This window comes from Littorina saxatilis, linkage group LG2, assembly GCF_037325665.1.
Source record: "Littorina saxatilis isolate snail1 linkage group LG2, US_GU_Lsax_2.0, whole genome shotgun sequence".
NCBI classification, from domain to species: domain Eukaryota; kingdom Metazoa; phylum Mollusca; class Gastropoda; order Littorinimorpha; family Littorinidae; genus Littorina; species Littorina saxatilis.
The window spans coordinates 37,687,459-37,706,385 of NC_090246.1; the positions used below are offsets into that span (position 1 = coordinate 37,687,459).

The window sequence follows — 18,927 nt, forward strand, 5'->3', positions numbered from 1 at the left end:
CAGCAAAACAATTAAACAGATTTCTTGAAGTTTGTAACTATTACTTTTGGCGTTGGTATGCCAACATACTGGAGGTTTGTGGCACAAGGAAAGATGAGGTGGGGGCAAGTTAATCCCATTAGCTGGAAAAGCATAGCTTTATGTAGGGAAAATCATTTCTGCAGGGATATCCATGTCCGTTGCAATGGACAGATCACGGGTGTAGATATTCAGCATCATTGGCTGACGATGTGGTGTCGCAGAGTACACTAACGTCAGAGCAGACACTTTACGTGACGTCACTACGAAGACCCACAATCTGACCCGTAGATCTGGAGGTGGTGAACATGTGTTTAGATTGATTAAAGAGGGGAGAGGGATGGATGACGATGGAACTAGTTATGCATAAACGAAAGACCCCCTTTAGCGTATCACTTATAAGTTAGCCGACACGTTTTACAAAGTACTATACTGTGATGGAATATACGGGTTATTCGCCAGAGCTTGGTACCATTTTGTGACATGCATTCTCAATCCTTTTAATTGATTATAACGTGTATTAAATGTCAATTGTAATGTACTATCACCGCCCTGATATGGCCCTTCGTGGTCGGCTGGGCGTTAAGCAAACAAACAAAAATGTACTATCTTTACATTTTTCATTAATATTCCAGTTAGATCATGATACAGACATTCAACAAAAAACTTCTTTTTTTTAATTGTTATAGTATCTAAATCCGTGTCACATCCTCTGGTTTCCACGTCAAGCGAGTGATATATACATGTACTTTCAAATTCTGGTTATTATCTGAACATAGACCCAAAAATGTGCAAGTATTTCTCATTATTTCTCAGCAGGCCAAGGATATATATGGAACCAGCATCTATCAATGATATCAATGTGTATGAAAAAAAATGTCTCAGTTGAATAGGAAATAATTATCACCTTCGTAACGTCTCAGTTGAATAGGAAATATCACCTTCATAACGTCTCAGTTGAATAGGAAATATCACCTTCGTAACGTCTGAGTTGAATAGGAAATATCACCTTCGTAACGTCTCAGTTGAACAGGAAAAATCACCTTCGTAACGCTGTGTTCACAGGTATACAGCTCTGGAGTTATTGCGCTGTTTTCTTTTTAAACTAATGTTAAACGAAGAGACAAGAAGAATGCAGCACACAAAAACCAGTCACTTTATCACAGTGATCCTTCCAACTAAGCTGGAATAGCATAGCAGTGGCTTTGATGCGGTAAACTGTCAGATGAAATCAAACCCCGTACGACTGACGGGTCAACGATTTCTTTTCCGGTATTTTCAGTTAAAAACCGGTCAAACGAACGCTGAATATAACTTAGATTGGTTATTGTGTTTAATGTTTCTTCAACCGGTATGGCTACCACCAAGTCCGATACAAGTGTGTTTCCTTTCTCAGTTCACGTAGCCGTGGTCCATGGTTAAACTATACCGAGCAACAAAAGAAACGCGAATTATTTTTCGATCTTTTGATTTTAAAAAATGCAGTTAATCTGAGAGTGAGAATTTTCGGGATATAGATGCCATGTGCAGTCATGTGTAACAAAGCTGTTGTATGAATATTTTCCCATTGTGGCTGTCTCAACGCACGGGACAAGCAGTTTCCACGAGATACACATGATGCGCGCTTACAGCACGTGCAAGCGGAGTAGGAGAAACCTGATGTGTGAGATGTGTTCACTGATGCATTAGCAATAAAAAGAGACCACGGCACGCTTTCTGTCAGTCTCATTTTTGACAGAGCCAAGATGCCAAGATTGACACCAGAACAACGCGAGAGGGCAGTGGGTCGACTGTCGGCTGGTGATGACCCAGAAGCGGTAGCAGCTGCTTTCAATGTGCATCTGTCAACAGTGTATCGCCTTCAGCAACGTTTTGTCAACACTGGAAGCACTGCTGATATAAAGCGGAGTGGAAGACCTCGCGTTACCAGACTAAGGCAAGATCGCCAGATCCTGCGTCAGCATTTAAGAAACCGATTCCATACAGCCAATGAAACAGTCTGGAACACCGTCGGGAACCACCAGAGACCCATCAGTGGCCAGACAATACGCCGAAGACTTGCTGAGCGAGACCTCCAACACTGCCCTCCAGCTAGAGGACCAGTCCTCACTCAAAGACATCGCATGGCGCGCCAGTAGTGGGCCCATGATCACATCAACTGGAATTGGAGACAATGGCGAAACATTGTGTTCACCGATAAGAGCCGTTACTGCATTAGTCATGTTGATGGGCGTGTCAGAGTGTGGCAAAGAAGAGGTGAATGCTATGCTGATGACTGCGTCATGAAACACAATGCCCAGGGTGGACCAAACGTCATGGCCTGGGGTGGAATCGGCCTCAACCAAACCCTGTGACCTGTGTTTTTCAACAATCTTGGTTATGGTCGGGGAAACGGCATCACAGCACAGCGCTATATGGATCAGATCCTACAGCCTCATGTCGTGCCCTTTTTCCAGGCCCACAGAAACTGAAACAGAAACTGTGTTCTGCAGCAGGATAACGCTCGACCGCACACAGCCAGGGTCTCCCAGGCCTTCCTTGAACATCATAACATCGACATCATGGCTTGGCCCGCCCTCAGCACAGATTTGAATCCCATTGAACATTGCTGACACCAACTTCAACGAGAGCTCAACCAGATTCGCCCAGGACCAAGAACTACCGCAAAACTGCGTCAGGCCCTTATCCAAGCCTGGGGCAACATCCCGAGAGACGCCATCAACCGACTCATCAACTCCATGAGGCGACGCTGCCAGGCCGTTATCAACGTCAATGGGGGTCACACACCATACTGACCATCTGTCCTTGTCCTGGCTTTCTTTGCCCGTGGCATTGACAGACTATGACATAGCCAAGAACATTGTTTGAAGAACATTCCACCGTTATTTTGATTCGTTTCGATGTACCGTTCATGAGAAATGAAATATTCAATTTGTGATTAAACGTTTTTCTAGAGAAAATTCGCGTTTCTTTTGTTGCTCGGTATATTTGTAAACAAAAACAAAATAAAAACTCGGTTAAATGCAAAGGCGTTTCTGAGATACGGGCATTTTGTGAGAATCCATTCATCTTGCAAATTACTGAGAAAAATGCCACACCTTTGAATAATTGCATAACTATTTTTTTTAACAAGCGCTGATTTCAGCTAAGAAGGTCTTCTTGGAACCGGGAGCTAATATGTGTTGCTTTTGTCCAAGAACTGCATTCTAATGGCAGAATATTTGCATGGTGTTCTCATAATGGGGAAGAAAGCATTCTACAGACATTTGTGTACTCGCACGTGTGTTTGTGTCAGTGTGTGTGTGTGTGTGGGGGGTGCCTGCAACGTGCGTGCGTGAGTGAGTGAATGAATGCGTGTGGGCGGGCGGGCGTTCGTGCGTACGTACGTGCGGGCGTGCGTACGTACGTGCGGGCGTGCGTGCGTGCGTGCGGGCGGGCGTGCGTGAGTGAGTGAGTGTGTGAGTGTTTGATCAAGATCCTGTCACACACGGAGGATCATACTGAGGACACAAGATGTAGTTTTTCCCATGATGGAATCATACTGTCGGTGTGATTGATGGAAAGAGATTCTTAAGAAGATGGGCAAGAAATGTAAAAAGATAAATGCAAACAAATCTAATCACCCTTCCGTTCTCAAAATTAATATTGTTGGTCGGGTTGTTTTTTTACCGTAAGATGGACGCCAAATATCAATTCAGATTATAACAAAACCACGGATGCAGTGTTATGATGAACTTGTCTCTTTTTTTTTTTTTTTTTTTTTTTTTTTTACATTTATATATGCTTCGTCTTCGCAGTGAGGTATTATACTAGTGCCAGTATGTGTACCTAAACATCATTCTCTAAAATGTAAAGCCGAAAAAAACTCGTATGATATATTGCATTTGTCATAAACTATTTTGGACACAAATAAGGAGCTTAGTTTAATATGTTCAAACATAAATATAAGTTGTTTTTTGTTGTTGCATGAAATAAAATACAAATAACTTTTTTTAAGTGCTAAACGTATGATATTAATCCTATAAAGAATCTCTCAGACTGTTCTTTCAGGCTTCTGGTGTGTCTATTTTTTGTTGTTGAAATATAAAAAAGACGAATTAGTGGGCTTAGTTCACATGGACATTTTAACTAGACCAATAAAAATGAAAACAGCTACACATTATTTTTAGTCTTCACTTACTGTCTACCAGATGATTCGGTGCAGCAACTATAGAGTTTTGACAGAATTTACAAAAAGTACAGAAAGATAACATTTTGCATCAACACCTCTAGAAATAAAATCCACAACAAAATAAAACATCCAACACACACACACGCGCACGCACACACACACACACACACACACACACACGCGCGCGCACGCATGCACGCACGTAAGCACGTGCACACACACACACACACACACACACACACACACACACACACACACACACACACACACACACACACACACAAACCGAAACCTCAGCACTTTAAGAAAAATGTTAGCGGACCTTAACAAAATCCAGATGTAGTATTATATTCCGGTCTTCTCTTTGAGTCTTACAAATCATTCGTTGCAGCGCCTATAGAATTTGAAGGGGTGTTGCACTAGCACGTTATAACCGGAGGCCCCGTGTTGGACATTTCTGGACCTAATTGCGTTAAACGAAACCCTATTTTCCCTTTCCTGGCACGAAGACATGCGTTGTACCAAGCTGAGGATGAAAATTATTATGGTTTTATTGTTGTGATGTGGGAAGCGGAGTTCTATTTTGAGAGGTTTTGTTTAAGGGCACAGAGAGAAAAAGTGAAAAAGACTGAGAAAGAAAGAGAGAAAGAAAGAAAGAAGAAAAAAGAACAGAAAGAAAGGAAGAAATAAAAGAAGAGAGAAAGAAGGTAAATAAGAATGAAGGAAAGAAAGAAATAGATGAATATATAGAAATGGAAAGCCCAAAATGAGAAATGAAAAGTAAAAGAAACGCAAATGGAAAATCAAGAAATGGAGCTGGGGGAGGGTCGTCAGAGGGCTGCGTCGGATGAGAAAGGAATGAGTGGGAAAAGAAAAACATTCTTGGAAAACTGTCCTTTGAAATCGCCAGAATCACTCCCCCCCCCCCCCCCCCCTCCCCCGCTCTCTCTCTCTCTCTCTCTCTCTGTCCCTGTCTGTCTGTCTGTCTCTCTCTCTCTCTTTCTCTATATCTCTCTCTCTCTATCTCTCTTTCTATCTCTCTTTCTCTGTCAGTCTCTCTCTCTGTCTCTGTCTGTCTCTGTCTCTCTGTCTCTGTCTCTCTCTGTCTCTCTCTCACTCTCTCTCTCTCTCTCTCTCTCTCTCTCTCTCTCTCTCTCTCTCTCTCTCTCTCTCTCTCTCTCTCTCTCTCTCTCTCTCTCTCTGTTGTGAAAGGGCAAGTTGAACGGGAGTACATCGAGATGCTAGATTTCCGTTTGCTTGAAGCTCTGATTTCATCTCAAGCTCTTTCCTGCTCACGCGCAAATATGAGTTAATGAGTGCTGAGCTCCCAAAATGACTGTGACTGACAGTGTCTCTCGGTACGGATATGCAAAATCTTTCTTTCTTTTTGTACTTCTTTTTCCTGTATGGAGACCGCGAGAGAAGGGATGGAGAGGAGCCAAAAGAAAAAAGTTATGTTTGTTCTACAGTCAGTAAAGTTGTATTCAGGGCCGGACTAGGTAAGTACTGGGGGGGGGGGGGGGGGTTACAGATGGGGGTCAAGGGGGCAAAGCCCCTTGGTGGGGGTCCAGGGGGCGAAGCCCCCTTGGTGGGGGTTGCAAGAGGGCAAAGCCCCCTTGAAGCTGAAGCCTCTCCTTGAACGAAAAAGGTAAATTCGACAGCAAGCTGTTTTGGCAATGACGCATAGGCAACGGAATGCAATGCAAGGAATGTTCCCTTTTTCATGATTTTTTTTTGGAGGGGGTGAGAGGTGCGATTTCTCCTCGGATTTCATGATGATCCAGATGCAACCACCGCCCCCCCCCCCCCCCCCCTCCCCCCTCCCCCCCCAAAAAAATAAATAAAAATAAAATGCGTTTGGGAGGTACATGCCAGGGGGGGGGGGGGGGGTTGCGCAACCCCTGTAACACCCCCCCCCCCCCCCCACTAGTCCGGCCCTGGTATTGAATCGAGTTGAATCTGTTAATTTAACATAAATTTGGCCAAAACATTCTTGCGACAAATTTCGCACCCAAATTAAAGCATCAGTTCCCGTGTCATTTCATTCAAACTTTCTATGCCAGTTAAGGCCGTTCACTCTAATTTCTGAATCCCTTTTTGGATTAAAGATTTCATTATCAGGGATCACGTGACCGCCGCTCAAACAAAGGTACCCTTAAACTCGACCGGACAAAAACGGAAGGGACCATAAAAAAGTAGACGAAAAATCATACGTAATAGGCAACATTTTGCAACTTTTACATACTAGAAGAAAGTCAAATCAATTATCTACCCAGAACATGTTGTTTTGTTTAGCTAGCTTGCGTATTTTGTGATGCAGGTGTCGTTCGCATGAGCGGTCAAAAACGGGAGTTTTTTTCTCAATGTTGAGTGGTATCATAACAAAAAGCGCTGTATTTCAGCAATGACTTGGTGGATTGCTTTGAAAATTTCAGAGCATGTTAACTACATTGTAGACGTAATTCGAGTAAAGACATGCGAAGTCATTATATTATTTTACACAAGTGAACGGGTTTTAAAACTTGTTACGGATCATTGCATAACATCTAAACAAATACCTGTAACGATCCCAAATTGTACTCGAAGTACGTCTAGTATGTAGGCAAACTGTTCTAAAACTTAATTTGGGTGCGAAATTTGTTGCAATAATGTTTTGGCAAAGTGTGGTACATGTGGTAACGTTCCTGCTTCTCTGTCACATCGAGAATTACAGTCTGGGATTCCCGCTCAAAACAGCCGTTTTCAAGCTGAGAAACTCAGCCCTCAAACGTTTATTTTAAGGTATTTCTGGTGTGTGGTCGCATAATTATAACCCCCAACCCTAACTGTTTAGCTCTTGGGGCGATGACAGACAGTTTTCTTGTTAGACAGTATGACTTTCATGGGGGCATTGATACTCATCTTGTTGTCCTTTCCACAGTTGCCGCCGTGGTATGAACACTTCAGCTACTTCGCTCGCTACCTTACTCACCTCAACAGCGCTATCAATCCTATCATCTACGCCGGTTTCAACGACAACTTCAAGAGAGGTGAGTCTGACGAGCGTTATGTCTTGTAGCGTGTACCTTGTGCGTGAGTATAGTTTTGAGAAAGTGGGCGCATTATTATACTTTCATTAGACTTGTCATAGCGCAGAATCATGGGATGGAAACAGATGCACAATTGCGTGCGATCTTTGTTCGTGTTTTTTGTTTCGTTATTCTTGTTTAATTTTTTTTAATTGTTATTTTTTTTATGCGTATTCATTTTAGATTTCTTATTGCCGACAGTTTGGTGATTTTTTGTTTGTTTGTGTGTGGCTTCTTTACTGCTCGTTTTTGTGTGTTTTCTTTTAGCTTTTTCCACATCTTTAATTGTTTTACATTAGACTTATAATTGCACAGACTTTGTTTCTGGGTATCAGCTATGGATGTAAGGGAAGTAAACGAAGAATGACGTCTTCGGAACATGTTTGGTTACCGTGACTGGACGAGTCTTTGCCCTTTGAGTGCTGACTATTTCCCTTTGTTGATGCGTCTTTGTGTTCGGCTTTCCTCTCTACTTACCGATTATTTGCTTCTGTGATGTGGATTTGTATTTAATTTTATCGAAATAGGTGCATTTACGCTAGTTTTGAATAAACTGTCGAAAAGGCTTGTAATTGTTGGCATCAAAATTGGTTTTTTGTGTGTGTTTTCTCGAGAGAGAGAGAGAGAGAGAGAGAGAGAGAGAGAGAGAGAGAGAGAGAGAGAGAGAGAGAGAAAGTGTTTGCGTGTGTGTGCGTGTGTGTGTGCGTGTGTGTGTGCGTGTGTGTGCGCGTGTGTGTGCGATACCATATGATGTTGTTTTATTCAACCACACACAAAAATATCGCGAATTTGGCGTGTACATGTTTTGATTGCCTTTTTGTTTTGTTTTAGTTTTTCTTCTTCTTTTCTAATTGATTTTTTATGTGCGGGATTTTTTTTCTGAGGCGATTGAAATCATAGTACATGTAATAAGTTGAAACACATTGGATTTACCGTCATTTCTTTTTGTTTACTCAATTTTCTTCCTGGGCGCAAGATTGAGAGAGAGAGAGAGAGAGAGAGAGAGAGAGAGAGAGAGAGAGAGAGAGAGAGAGAGAGAGAGAGAGAGAGAGGCAACCTGTTTTTGTTTGTTTATGTGTTTGTTTGTTTGTTTGTTTGTTTGTTGTCGTTGTTGCTGTTTGGTTTTTTTGGGTTTGTTTGGTGTGTTTTTTCTTTTCTTTTTTCTGTTTGTTTGTTAGTTCAGTTTAATTCTTTTTTTGCTCCCATTTGTGCAGGGGATTAAATTTAGTTTTTTTTTCTTTTTGCATGCCGTCTGTGTTTCACTTACTTTTGATTTCCCCAGTGTCATTAGTCGCTTCGAGCTTTATTTATGCATAATCATGACGGGAAAGTTCATGCTTCAGAGCGCCATGTTCTAAATGGTGATCTGAGTTAGTTCAGCCTCGACTATGCGGCCAGACTTTGGAATAAAATAAATTTACAAGTGCAAAAAGATCAAAAGTTGTAGATACTTAATTTTTGCATTTTGATAGGAATTTTAAGTGAATTGTTTACGTTACGAGTAAGTGTATTCTCGAAGAAATACGTTTATCAAATTTGAAAGTTTTGACCATACCAAATTGTGAGTTTTCTAGTTTTAATTCCAAAATCTGGCCGAATCTAGCGGTTGAATAAAGATACTTTTTGTTGTTTTGAATAAAGGTAAAAACGTCTAAACTGTGCGGCATCATTATTGGTCTTTATTTCTTTTCTTTGGGCAAACAGGCAACTAAATGAAAAATGTCTATATTGGGCAAAATGTTCTACTTTACATGAATCAAACAGATTTTCTTTTGAATAAAAGTTTAATTAGGAACGAAAGCGGTTGAGGGGGATGAAAAGGGGCGGGGGGGGGGGGGGGGGGGGTAAGAACAGTTTAAACACTAACAGAAAAGTTGCAGTCATCTACGCGTGCCTATAACTTTTCTTATTAATTTGCAAGCTGCTATTTTAATAGATCCGTTTTGCTTGGTTCTGTAAGCACCTATTTAACTTATACTTTACTTATTCCGTGTAACTTTTAGTTCTTATGTTAAAATGCTTTCCTTTTACGTGTAATACAAATGAAAGTCTACTAATTTCTACTTACTTTCCCTGCAGCCTACTTTTTGACGACAAAATGCGGGTGACTGCTTCTTTAAATGTGTTCTTCATCAGACATTGCCTTTCAGCACAGTGTGCTTTAAGATATTATCGCACTTCTCTGTTTCCTTTTAACTCATTGTTGTGTTCATCTCTTTGTCCCGGAAGTGTGCTGCCGAGGTTACGTGCACATGCGCAGACGGACTATTGCTAGGTAGTATAACTAGTTTTGTGATGTGAACGCAATGGTTAAATATTTCCCTTTTCTTTTCTTTAGTTCTTTGTGTCTTGCTAATAGTCTGTCAATGTGATACTAACCCTTTCGACTAGAAGTATTTTGTAGTTACGTTTCGGTGTGCCTTTTTGATTGCTTGAATAAAAACGCAGCAAGCTGAGCATTTGATTGAATAGCCAAACGTACAGGAAATCTTGGGTTTTAATGGGGGATCATATTCCACGAGTTCATTTTGTTTTAGATAAAGTGGAATGTGTTTAAGTACAGCCTGACTTTCCTTGCTAGTAAGTCACCGTTTCAAATTAAAATTCGTTTTTCTTTGCAGTCAGTCATGCATCTATACGTCTTGAACAAACTGGTGTTTTTTTTGTGCAAAATAACCTTGGAAGTGATGTGGATTGGAGTTTGTCGTGAAATATACTCTGTAGATAAGTCGCCAGGATAATTTTTCAAATATTGGTCATTTTGTTAATTTGAGCGGATATTTCAGTTTCTGTGCAAATCATTTGTTCTTTGAAGCATACAGCGCCAAACTGGTGGGATACTAACAGAATGTGTATCACTAGGGGAAGAAAAAGGACATTTCTTGACACATTATTTCATTTGTATGTGGGATCATTCCTTTCACAAAATAGGCTTCATGCTTTTTTTAAATTCAAAACGTTTCATGCTTCTTTGTTTTTACCATTGTTCTCTTTTTGTTGCAAGACATTTCATCTTTGTGTTATTATCAGATTTCTAACACGCATTTGTGTGTATTCAGTTGCTTACATCTACTGTTCTTTTGGCTTTTTTTAATTTGTATTATGTTTTGTCATTTGTTTTTAATTTCATGTTGCAGGATTATACTGTTGTAAATCTTCCGTTACTAAACAAGTGTTTATGAGTAGTTATCATGGAAAGTGCCTATCCATTTTGAAATATACTAACATGCTTTTATTTCTTGTTTAAAGCTTTCAATATTTTTAAAACTGCATTTGTCTAAAATTTCAGTGGATATTTTATGTGACATTTTTTTCTGGGAGGCAGATGTATTATTGATGCTACCTTGCTTAATTTGAATAGTGGTACAGGCTATCACATGGACACGAGGACGCTCTCTCTCTCTCTCTCTCTCTCTCTCTCTCTCTCTCTCTCTCTCTCTCTCTCTCTCTCTCTCTCTCTCTCTCTCTCTCTCTCTCTCTCTCTCTCTCTCTCTCTCTCTCTTCCAAAAATGTACAACCTTTTGCTTCTTTTTCTTTTTTTTTTCCTCTCAACAACCATGCCGGGAATATCAAGCTGTGCCCATTCCCTCTCTTGCTAGTGTGACAATAACATTGTGACAGAGAGAGAGAGAGAGAGAGAGAGAGAGAGAGAGAGAGAGAGAGAGAGAGAGGAGGGTGTGGAAGGGACGGAAGGAGTGAGAGGGAAAGAAGGAGGATCTGAGAAGAAGGGAGAAGGCGAAGAGGGAGTACGGTTATCGGGAGCAACAAGTGCATCAATATGTAAATTTGTATCTTTTCTTTAGAAATCGTGAACGTATTGAAATAAATATAGTAGGAAGACTGTGCTCTTTATTTCAGGCAAATTACAGTTTTCCATTTGTTCAGTCTTGCTGCATCCACTTCTTCTTTTTTTTAACCGTGTCATTTTCTCGCCTAGCCGCTTTTAAAGTTTCCATCTTCTTCTTGTTCTTGGTTTTTGTTATTGCTTCCTTTTTTTCTCTTCTTTTTTTCTGTTTTTGTTTTGTTTTTTACTTTGGTTATTACTTCTGTCCTCTTTTATCCGAACAGTTCTCACTTTTCTTCCTCGTCCTCCTCGTCCTCCTCCTCCTTCTTCTTCGTCTTTTTACATTTAGTCAAGTTTTGACCAAATGTTTTGACGAGGATCGTACGTGGTGTGTGTATGTGTGTGTGTGTGTGGTGTATAGATCTGTACCGAGAAAACTACTGGACCGATCTTCATGATTTCACCTGAGAGTTCCTGGGTATAATATTCCCTGACCGTTTTTCCTTTGTTCCGATAAATGACTTTGATGACGTCATATCCGGTATTGTGAAACTTCAGGCAGCACTGTGGCGCGCTCATTTTTCAACCAAATTGGTTGAACATTTTGTTAAGTAATCTTCGACGAAGCCCGGACTGAAAGGATTAAAACTTAATGAATGAGTTTGCTCTTTAAAGTTGTCATTAAAATCAAATTTTCGCAAAAATGATTGCATCGTATTCTTCATAAAATTCGGAAGCTAAAGGTATATAACTATGTAATGTTTACTCTAAACAATGTTATCACAATTAACGAAAATAGATTAATTAGATACTTCGATTAATATTTTAGAAATCGATCCAAAAATGATTTCATCGTATTCTTTATCATTTCCTGATTCCAAAAACATATAAGTATGTTTTGTTTGGATTAAAAATAAGCTAAAAAAATAAAAAAGAATACAGAAAAGCGCTCTTTACTGCTAAGTGCAAATGCTACTGTGCTATACTGGCTTGTCACGTTCACTGCGTTATCCACGGGGAAATCGTCAAAGATTTCCTTGCCGCATGGATTTCTTTTCTTTATTTGGTGTTTAACGTCGTTTTCAACCGTTCAAGGTTATATCGCGACGGGGAAAGGGGGGAGATGGGATAGAGCCACTTGTTAATTGTTTCTTGTTCACAAAAGCACTAATCAAAAAATTGCTCCAGGGGCTTGCAACGTAGTACAATATATGACCTTACTGGGAGAATGCAAGTTTCCAGTACAAAGGACTTAACATTTCTTACATACTGCTTGACTAAAATCTTTACAAACATTGACTATATTCTATACAAGAAACACTTAACAAGGGTAAAAGGAGAAACAGAATCCGTTAGTCGCCTCTTACGACATGCTGGGGAGCATCGGGTAAATTCTTCCCCCTAACCCGCGGGGGGGGGGGGGGGGGGGTGCCGCAGGGATTGACGAAGCTGTATTTTCTCAGTGAAAAAATGCAGTGCGTTCAGTTTCATTCTGTGAGTTCGACAGCTTGACTAAATGTAGTAATTTCGCCTAACGCGACTTGTTCTTCTTTCTCTTCTTCTTCTGGAAACCAAACTTGCTTTGTTGTTGTTTTTCTTTCTGCAGAAACGTAAGCAAACTAAAAGCGTGTGTACCTTCTTCCTCGAGAAAAATAAAATTATGTTGTTGGTATGTTGGGTCGGGTTTTTTCTCAGCAGAATTGGAAAAACTAAACCGTGTTTGTCTTTGTGTCTTGTCGTTTCAGAATTCCTGAACTTGTGTCGCGGGAAAAAGAAAAAGTGCCGCTACAGCACCATAGTTTCCAGAGTCGACTCGTTCCAGAGTTCTACTCACATGACAAAAGTGTGAACCCATTCCGTGGTTCCTCCCGCTCTCCCTCCTACCGCCACCCACACTCCCCCTCCCCTCGTCTTGCCCTTCAGTTGCAGCCATCACCTAGCTCCAGCCTCCGGTCGGCTTCTTATAGCGTGAGTGACCGAGGCTTGACATCGACGTCAGTCTTAATCGACATGACGTCAGAGAGGACTTCATTACGTCATGTGGTTTCTTCGTGATGACGTCATTCGTGGATTAGAGAGCACATATCGGGATTTTTGTGTTTCTTGTATTGTGTTTTCTTCTTCTTGTATTTGTATGAAAGAGGTGGCTAATATGGTTGGATTTTGGATCTGGATTGTTGCTTTGTTGTCCATGATCCAAGGTCTTAGAAAAGTTGATTCATGACAGAGACACGTTATGTTTTTCATGCTTCAGAAGGTCAAGTATAGCGAGATTGTTGGACAAAATAAATGTGAACCTTTAAAATTATATTCAAGTGTTCGTGCGATGTAAATGCGCTGCGCCAATCTGGCGGCAAAGTTTTCAAAGCAACCTGCTGTGTAATGGTGTATGAAAGTATCAATGCTTAAACTGCAATGTTAATTGAAACAGAGCTCGCCTTTACAATTTTCAACGTTTTAGATCTAGATATATTGTGGTTTTTGCTACATGGTGTGTACTAACACGCTACCCGCCGTGTTTTCTAAAAGCTTCAACATTTTGGGGATCAGTATGTTGTCTACTCCTAGCTGAATTATTATTGTTGTTTTATGTATGTATGGATTCATGAGATATATATGTTGCGGAGAAGACAAAGTTATGCTCTGCAACGAACCCAAACAAAGATGAAGTCATTTTTCTTGTCTATGATCTTATTTTGCTATCCCCCAACACCCCCCCCCCCCCTCCACCCACAGAACGGACCCATGAGGGAGAAACTTGTAACACCGAACGGGATGCTACAACTGCAGCATTAAGTGCCCTTCACGTCGCAGACTTTCAACCAACTTTTCCCCAACATTTGTTGGTTTGAAATCGCTCCCGAGTTGTCGAAGCCAAGTCGGCGAAAAGTATGTCATGTGAACTCCCCCAATAACGATTTAGATTCGATTTAGGACAGATTAGCCGCGACTCGAAAATCAGTTGAGCGCTGCTCGACTCGACCGTGACTTGGCGCAGTTTTTGCGCAGACTTTCCTTATAACGCTTACTGATTGGTTAGCTCTATCCAAACTGCTCTTCACGCATTATAGTAGCTCTGATAGCTGAACTGGCCTTCAAGTCTGCCAAGAATAGTTTCAGCATTTGCGCTGTTAACATGTGCAGCGATTTTGATTTGACTTGGCGCCGACTAAAATCGCTTGAATGTTCGGAAAAAGTTCTTAGAAATCCTGCCATGTGAACAGCACTTTAGACACGAAAAGAGACATCATCTTTGTCTCAGTTCTGCACTGAACATTCGGTCGTTTCACATGTTATCTTTATATTATCGTCTGCTGTCCGGCGGGAATTTATTTTGAAAGCCACAAAAACTTTACACCTTAACATTATGTGTGTTTCATGTTCTAGGTTATATACAGTATTCCAAAAATGTTGCGTCCTTTTTAAACCTCTCTGATGTGTTTTGATATATTGTTTTTGTTGTTGTTGTTATTACTATTGTTATTGTGCGTAATTTAAAGAGCTTTTGTTGCGTTTTTCGTCGTGCTTGTGAGTGCCAGGAACTTCCGTCTGGATATTTGAATAAGAGAGTTGAGAGTATTGCTGTTAACAGGATAAAATAAGACATGTTTTTAATATCCGGATAATATATTTATGTGAGTTATTGTTTACATGGACTGGGAATCGAGACGAGGATGGTAGTGTGTGTGTGTGTGTGTGTGTGTGTGTGTGTGTGTGTGTGTGTGTGTGTGTGTGTGTGTGTGTGTTTGTGTGTGTGTGTGTGTGTCAGTGCGTGCATTCGTGTGTGTGTGTGTTCGTGTGTGGATTGGGGGGGCTGGATTTTGTTTTGTGTATTATTTTACCTTCCGTATCTCCGTGCGTGCATTCGTGTGGGTGTGTTTGTGTGGGGATGGGGGGGAGTTGATGGCTGGATTTTGTTTTGCGTATTATTTTACCTTCCGTATCTCCTTGAATTAGTGTGTAATCCTATTCATTCATTATGACGTCCATTATCATTAAAAACTAAGTGACCAATTACTCGTGTGGCTGTAAACTTTTTGATGATTGTTTGTAAACCTTTTCCAATCTTCTCTTGAGGTTTTTTTCATATTCTATTCATCTATACATGTATTTCACAAGAAACGTGGTTTTGTTTTTTTAAGAAGTGTTTTGGATGTCTCTACTGAGATTTGCCTGAGAAATCAGCTAGGCCTGATCACTTTTCAAGATTGTGTGTAGGCCACTATTATTTTCTCAGTGTTGTTGTTTTTGGTTTTGTTGTTGTTGTTGTTGTTGTTGTTAATTAAACCCTACAACGGTATTGGTGTATGTTTTTGATTTCGATCAGAAAATTATGAAGATTTGTAAATTATGAAGATTTGTAAATTATGAAGATTTGTAAATTATGAAGATTTGTAAATTATTGTTTGTTTGTTTGTTTGTTTGTTTTTGTAGATTTGAGAACATGTCATCGACGTCAAAGTGTCTTTATTAGATAAATATTCTTACGGGTGAAGATATTAAGCCTAGCAATGCTTGTGTCAAGAAAGTTATGCTTGCTTGGCGTTTCTTTGCTTGTGTGTTCTTACATAAGCACACACATTTGACAGCTTTAATCACTGACATGTATTGTGTGGTACAAATGCACTCAACAATGACAAAACCTGTCGATATGACAGTTATAAATGCAGATAACCGCTTCAGCAATTTTACTAATTTTCTCTGGTTAAATTGCCATTGATCTAAATCAGGAAGTGGAGCCTGGCATGACAACACAAACAAATACGGCCCCTCGCTCTATAATTGTGTAGAATGACAGTAGCAGTAAAACTTGGCTTGCATTCACCACAGCGTGTGAGCGGCTTTCATGCAGTCTGACATTTTTGCTGTTCAATGAGTTCACAGTTGGATTTTTCAGTTGATGACCTTTTCTATTTTTCCCTGAAAAGACTAAAAGTATGTTACATATCTCGGAACAAATGTTTGGGTTTTTTTAGTAGACGTACCAAAACAAATGTAATCATACGTTTTCTACATTTATCTGAAAAAGAAAAGGTGCGATTTAAACAATAGTATACCAACGACATCTACGGATTCCACGTTTATACTCAGTCAGTTCAAACCAAACCAAAACAAAGAGCCACAAAAAAGCAAACAAGAGGACATTCTCCAAAAAAGGGATGACTGTCACAAATCTGGGTCTTTTTGTAATTATGGTTATTCAGTGCATTTTCGCTTGCGATTTTTGTATCGCTTTTGGCTGATCAGTGTCAACTTTTCGTTAGATTGAGAGAGAAAAAACTACGTAAAACTGAAGCGACTGACAATGACGTTAAGGAGTGATTTTTGCTCTGAAGAGCAAAATAATGTAGGTCTCGTCTCACATATCGGCGACGGGTTTTTTTCAGGTGACCATCGCTAAGAAATATTATTGGTGTTAAGTTGACAAACATTGTATTTGTGAAGGTTTTGTTATTGTTTATTTGCTTATAGAAAGCGTCATAAGGACCTAACTTTTTGCATAGCTTATGTGCTGTCAGAAAAACTCACAGTGGACAGAACTAAGTGGTTGTGTCTTCACTCAAAATTGTGATTTACTTTCAATGCGTATCCTTATCTTGACGTTTTTGTTTTCCTGTTCATTCCGCTTTAGTTATGCTATTCTGAAATTTGCTGAGTGTTTTTGTTTAGTGCAAAGGCAAACCAAATGCTATATTTGGACTGCTACTATGCTTATTTTCAGTTTAAAAAAAACGGATTCTCAAGCTTAAACAGTTTTTCGTTGCCTTAACTTTAAAAAAAATTCGAGCTTTTCTTAATGCTGAATAAGTGGCTAACCTATTGTGCTGATTTGTTTTATTTAAAGTCTGTCAGAGCACTGATTTTACACAGAACGATGCCTGTCAAATGTCATACTATATACCAGTAATCCATATACTAGGCTTTGACGTATATGTGTGGGTGCTGATCCAAATGCCTCTTATTTTGTTTTGCAAACAGATTTAGATGTCGATTTACTTAAAACAAATGTTGATGAACAACTCAAAGTGCGCCATTTATGCTGGACATTCTCAATACTTTATCCTGGTGTCATAACGCAGCAGCGGACAAAGAATCTCTGGATTAATATGCGTCGACACTACTAATGTCTTGTTATTCGCATGACGGGAAATGTTATCGAGAAAGAGAAGTGTCAATTTTATGTGAAAGCAGATATATGTGTACTAGCTGAAAGTCTGACCTGTACATTCTGTACATCTCACTTTTCTGGTGCAAAAGATACGTTTTCTTGCGTTACAGTGCCTCAATAGAGAGTTCCAGAAAGTACTTTTTTCATGACGTGTACGTGTACGTGTAACGTCATCAAATGCACCTTTTATGTCACACGTTTGCCAGGATCTACACGTCTTGAATATATGTGGACCAAGACTCTTGGACGCGTACGAGTGACGTCAAAACCTAAACGCACACGTCTTGGCTACACCCAGTGCTTCTGGCTCTCTTTATGGACGTCCATTGACGTTCCTATGAAAACCTCATAACAGGCATTATGCGTCACTGGTGCTCTGCCTGTGTTCAGAAAATGCGTTTCTCGGGTTAAAAATAAGGTCCAGAGACTATTTATTGTTTATGGTGCAGAAAGTTAGTAACAGACGTCCTCCACACAACATTCTCTGACAAAAATTTATGAAACAAATATCTGTGTTCGTTATAAATCTGAGATCTGACTGTTCACAGCTTGGAACATGCACCATGCCGCTCAAAACTCACCATATTTGCGACAATTTCTATGATCGTCCATGTAACATTAAATTAACAAAAATAAAACAAACAGGAGTGGGCAATTGTTGCATTCTATCAAGTTTACAACAGAATAATTAGAATCAATCTTTGTACATATGATATCAGTGTGGAAATCCTGTTTAACAAATGCAACAAGTATTTGGATTTTGCTGAACAGCAATAGCTGGTGCACAACCCTGAATAAATAAACGCGTTGAAAGCGGTTGCTTATCCTAATTTGAGGGTTCTGGTCAAACTTAAAATGAGAAGCCACTCTCCCTCTGTCAGTGTCTTCAGGTCAGTGTCATGATATCATGAAGATATCTTGACTAAGTGGGTTCCAAAACAGCAAGTCAAACAGAAATTGAACTCGACACTTTTGTTCCGGAATCAATTAATCATCTGGAAAGATGTCAATTGTTAGACGTGATTATTTTCTGCAAAATTTTGAAAAACATTCTGAAATGTCTCTCTTGAATGTTTCATGATTTTATTCATATTTCAACCCGGGTGTTTTGGAGACCTGTGCCCCCAAGCATAAAAAGGTTGTAACAAATTTTCCAAACTTTTATGTCATGGAACATCGTTGTTACAGTAGGGTTGATTTTTACATTGGAACTGTTGGCTAGGACGCTACATTGGTGATCACAGAAATCAATAAATATTTGTTGTTTTCTTCAAATGTTTGGCGTTGGTTGATCAAATGTGTATAGCTTGATGCAAATCTCTCTCTCTCTCTCTCTCTCTCTCTCTCTCTCTCTCTCTCTCTCTCTCTCTCTCTCTCTCTCTCTCTCTCTCTCTCTCTCTCTCTCTCTCTCCATGTGGGGGTTGGAGATACTGCGCAAGAAAACGTTAAAAACAAGTCTGGAAGATTGCCCCCAACCGTGACACCACTACAAACGTCCGTCACCCTCACGCCCTACCCATCCTTTACCGCCTTCTGAAATCAAAGGAAACGAAATAAGAACAAGTCGCGTAAGGCGAAAATACAATATTTAGTCAAGTAGCTGTCGAACTCACAGAATGAAACTGAACGCAATGCCATTTTACTCGTAGCATCGTCAGGCCACCGCTCATGGCAAAGGCAGTGAAATTGACAAGAAGAGCGGGGTAGTAGTTGCGCT

General features: G+C 40.1%; 1 protein-coding gene across 1 annotated transcript in view; it reads left to right on the forward strand.

Moving 5' to 3' along the window:
* Positions 1-18,479, forward strand: part of LOC138958916 (QRFP-like peptide receptor) — a gene marked incomplete in the record, with an annotated part of 130,893 nt that extends 112,414 nt beyond the window's left edge. The window contains 2 exon segments of the mRNA XM_070330252.1: positions 7,110-7,218; positions 12,787-18,479. Coding sequence (XP_070186353.1) covers positions 7,110-7,218; positions 12,787-12,890 — 213 coding nt within the window.
* Between the last annotated feature and the right edge of the window lie 448 nt (positions 18,480-18,927).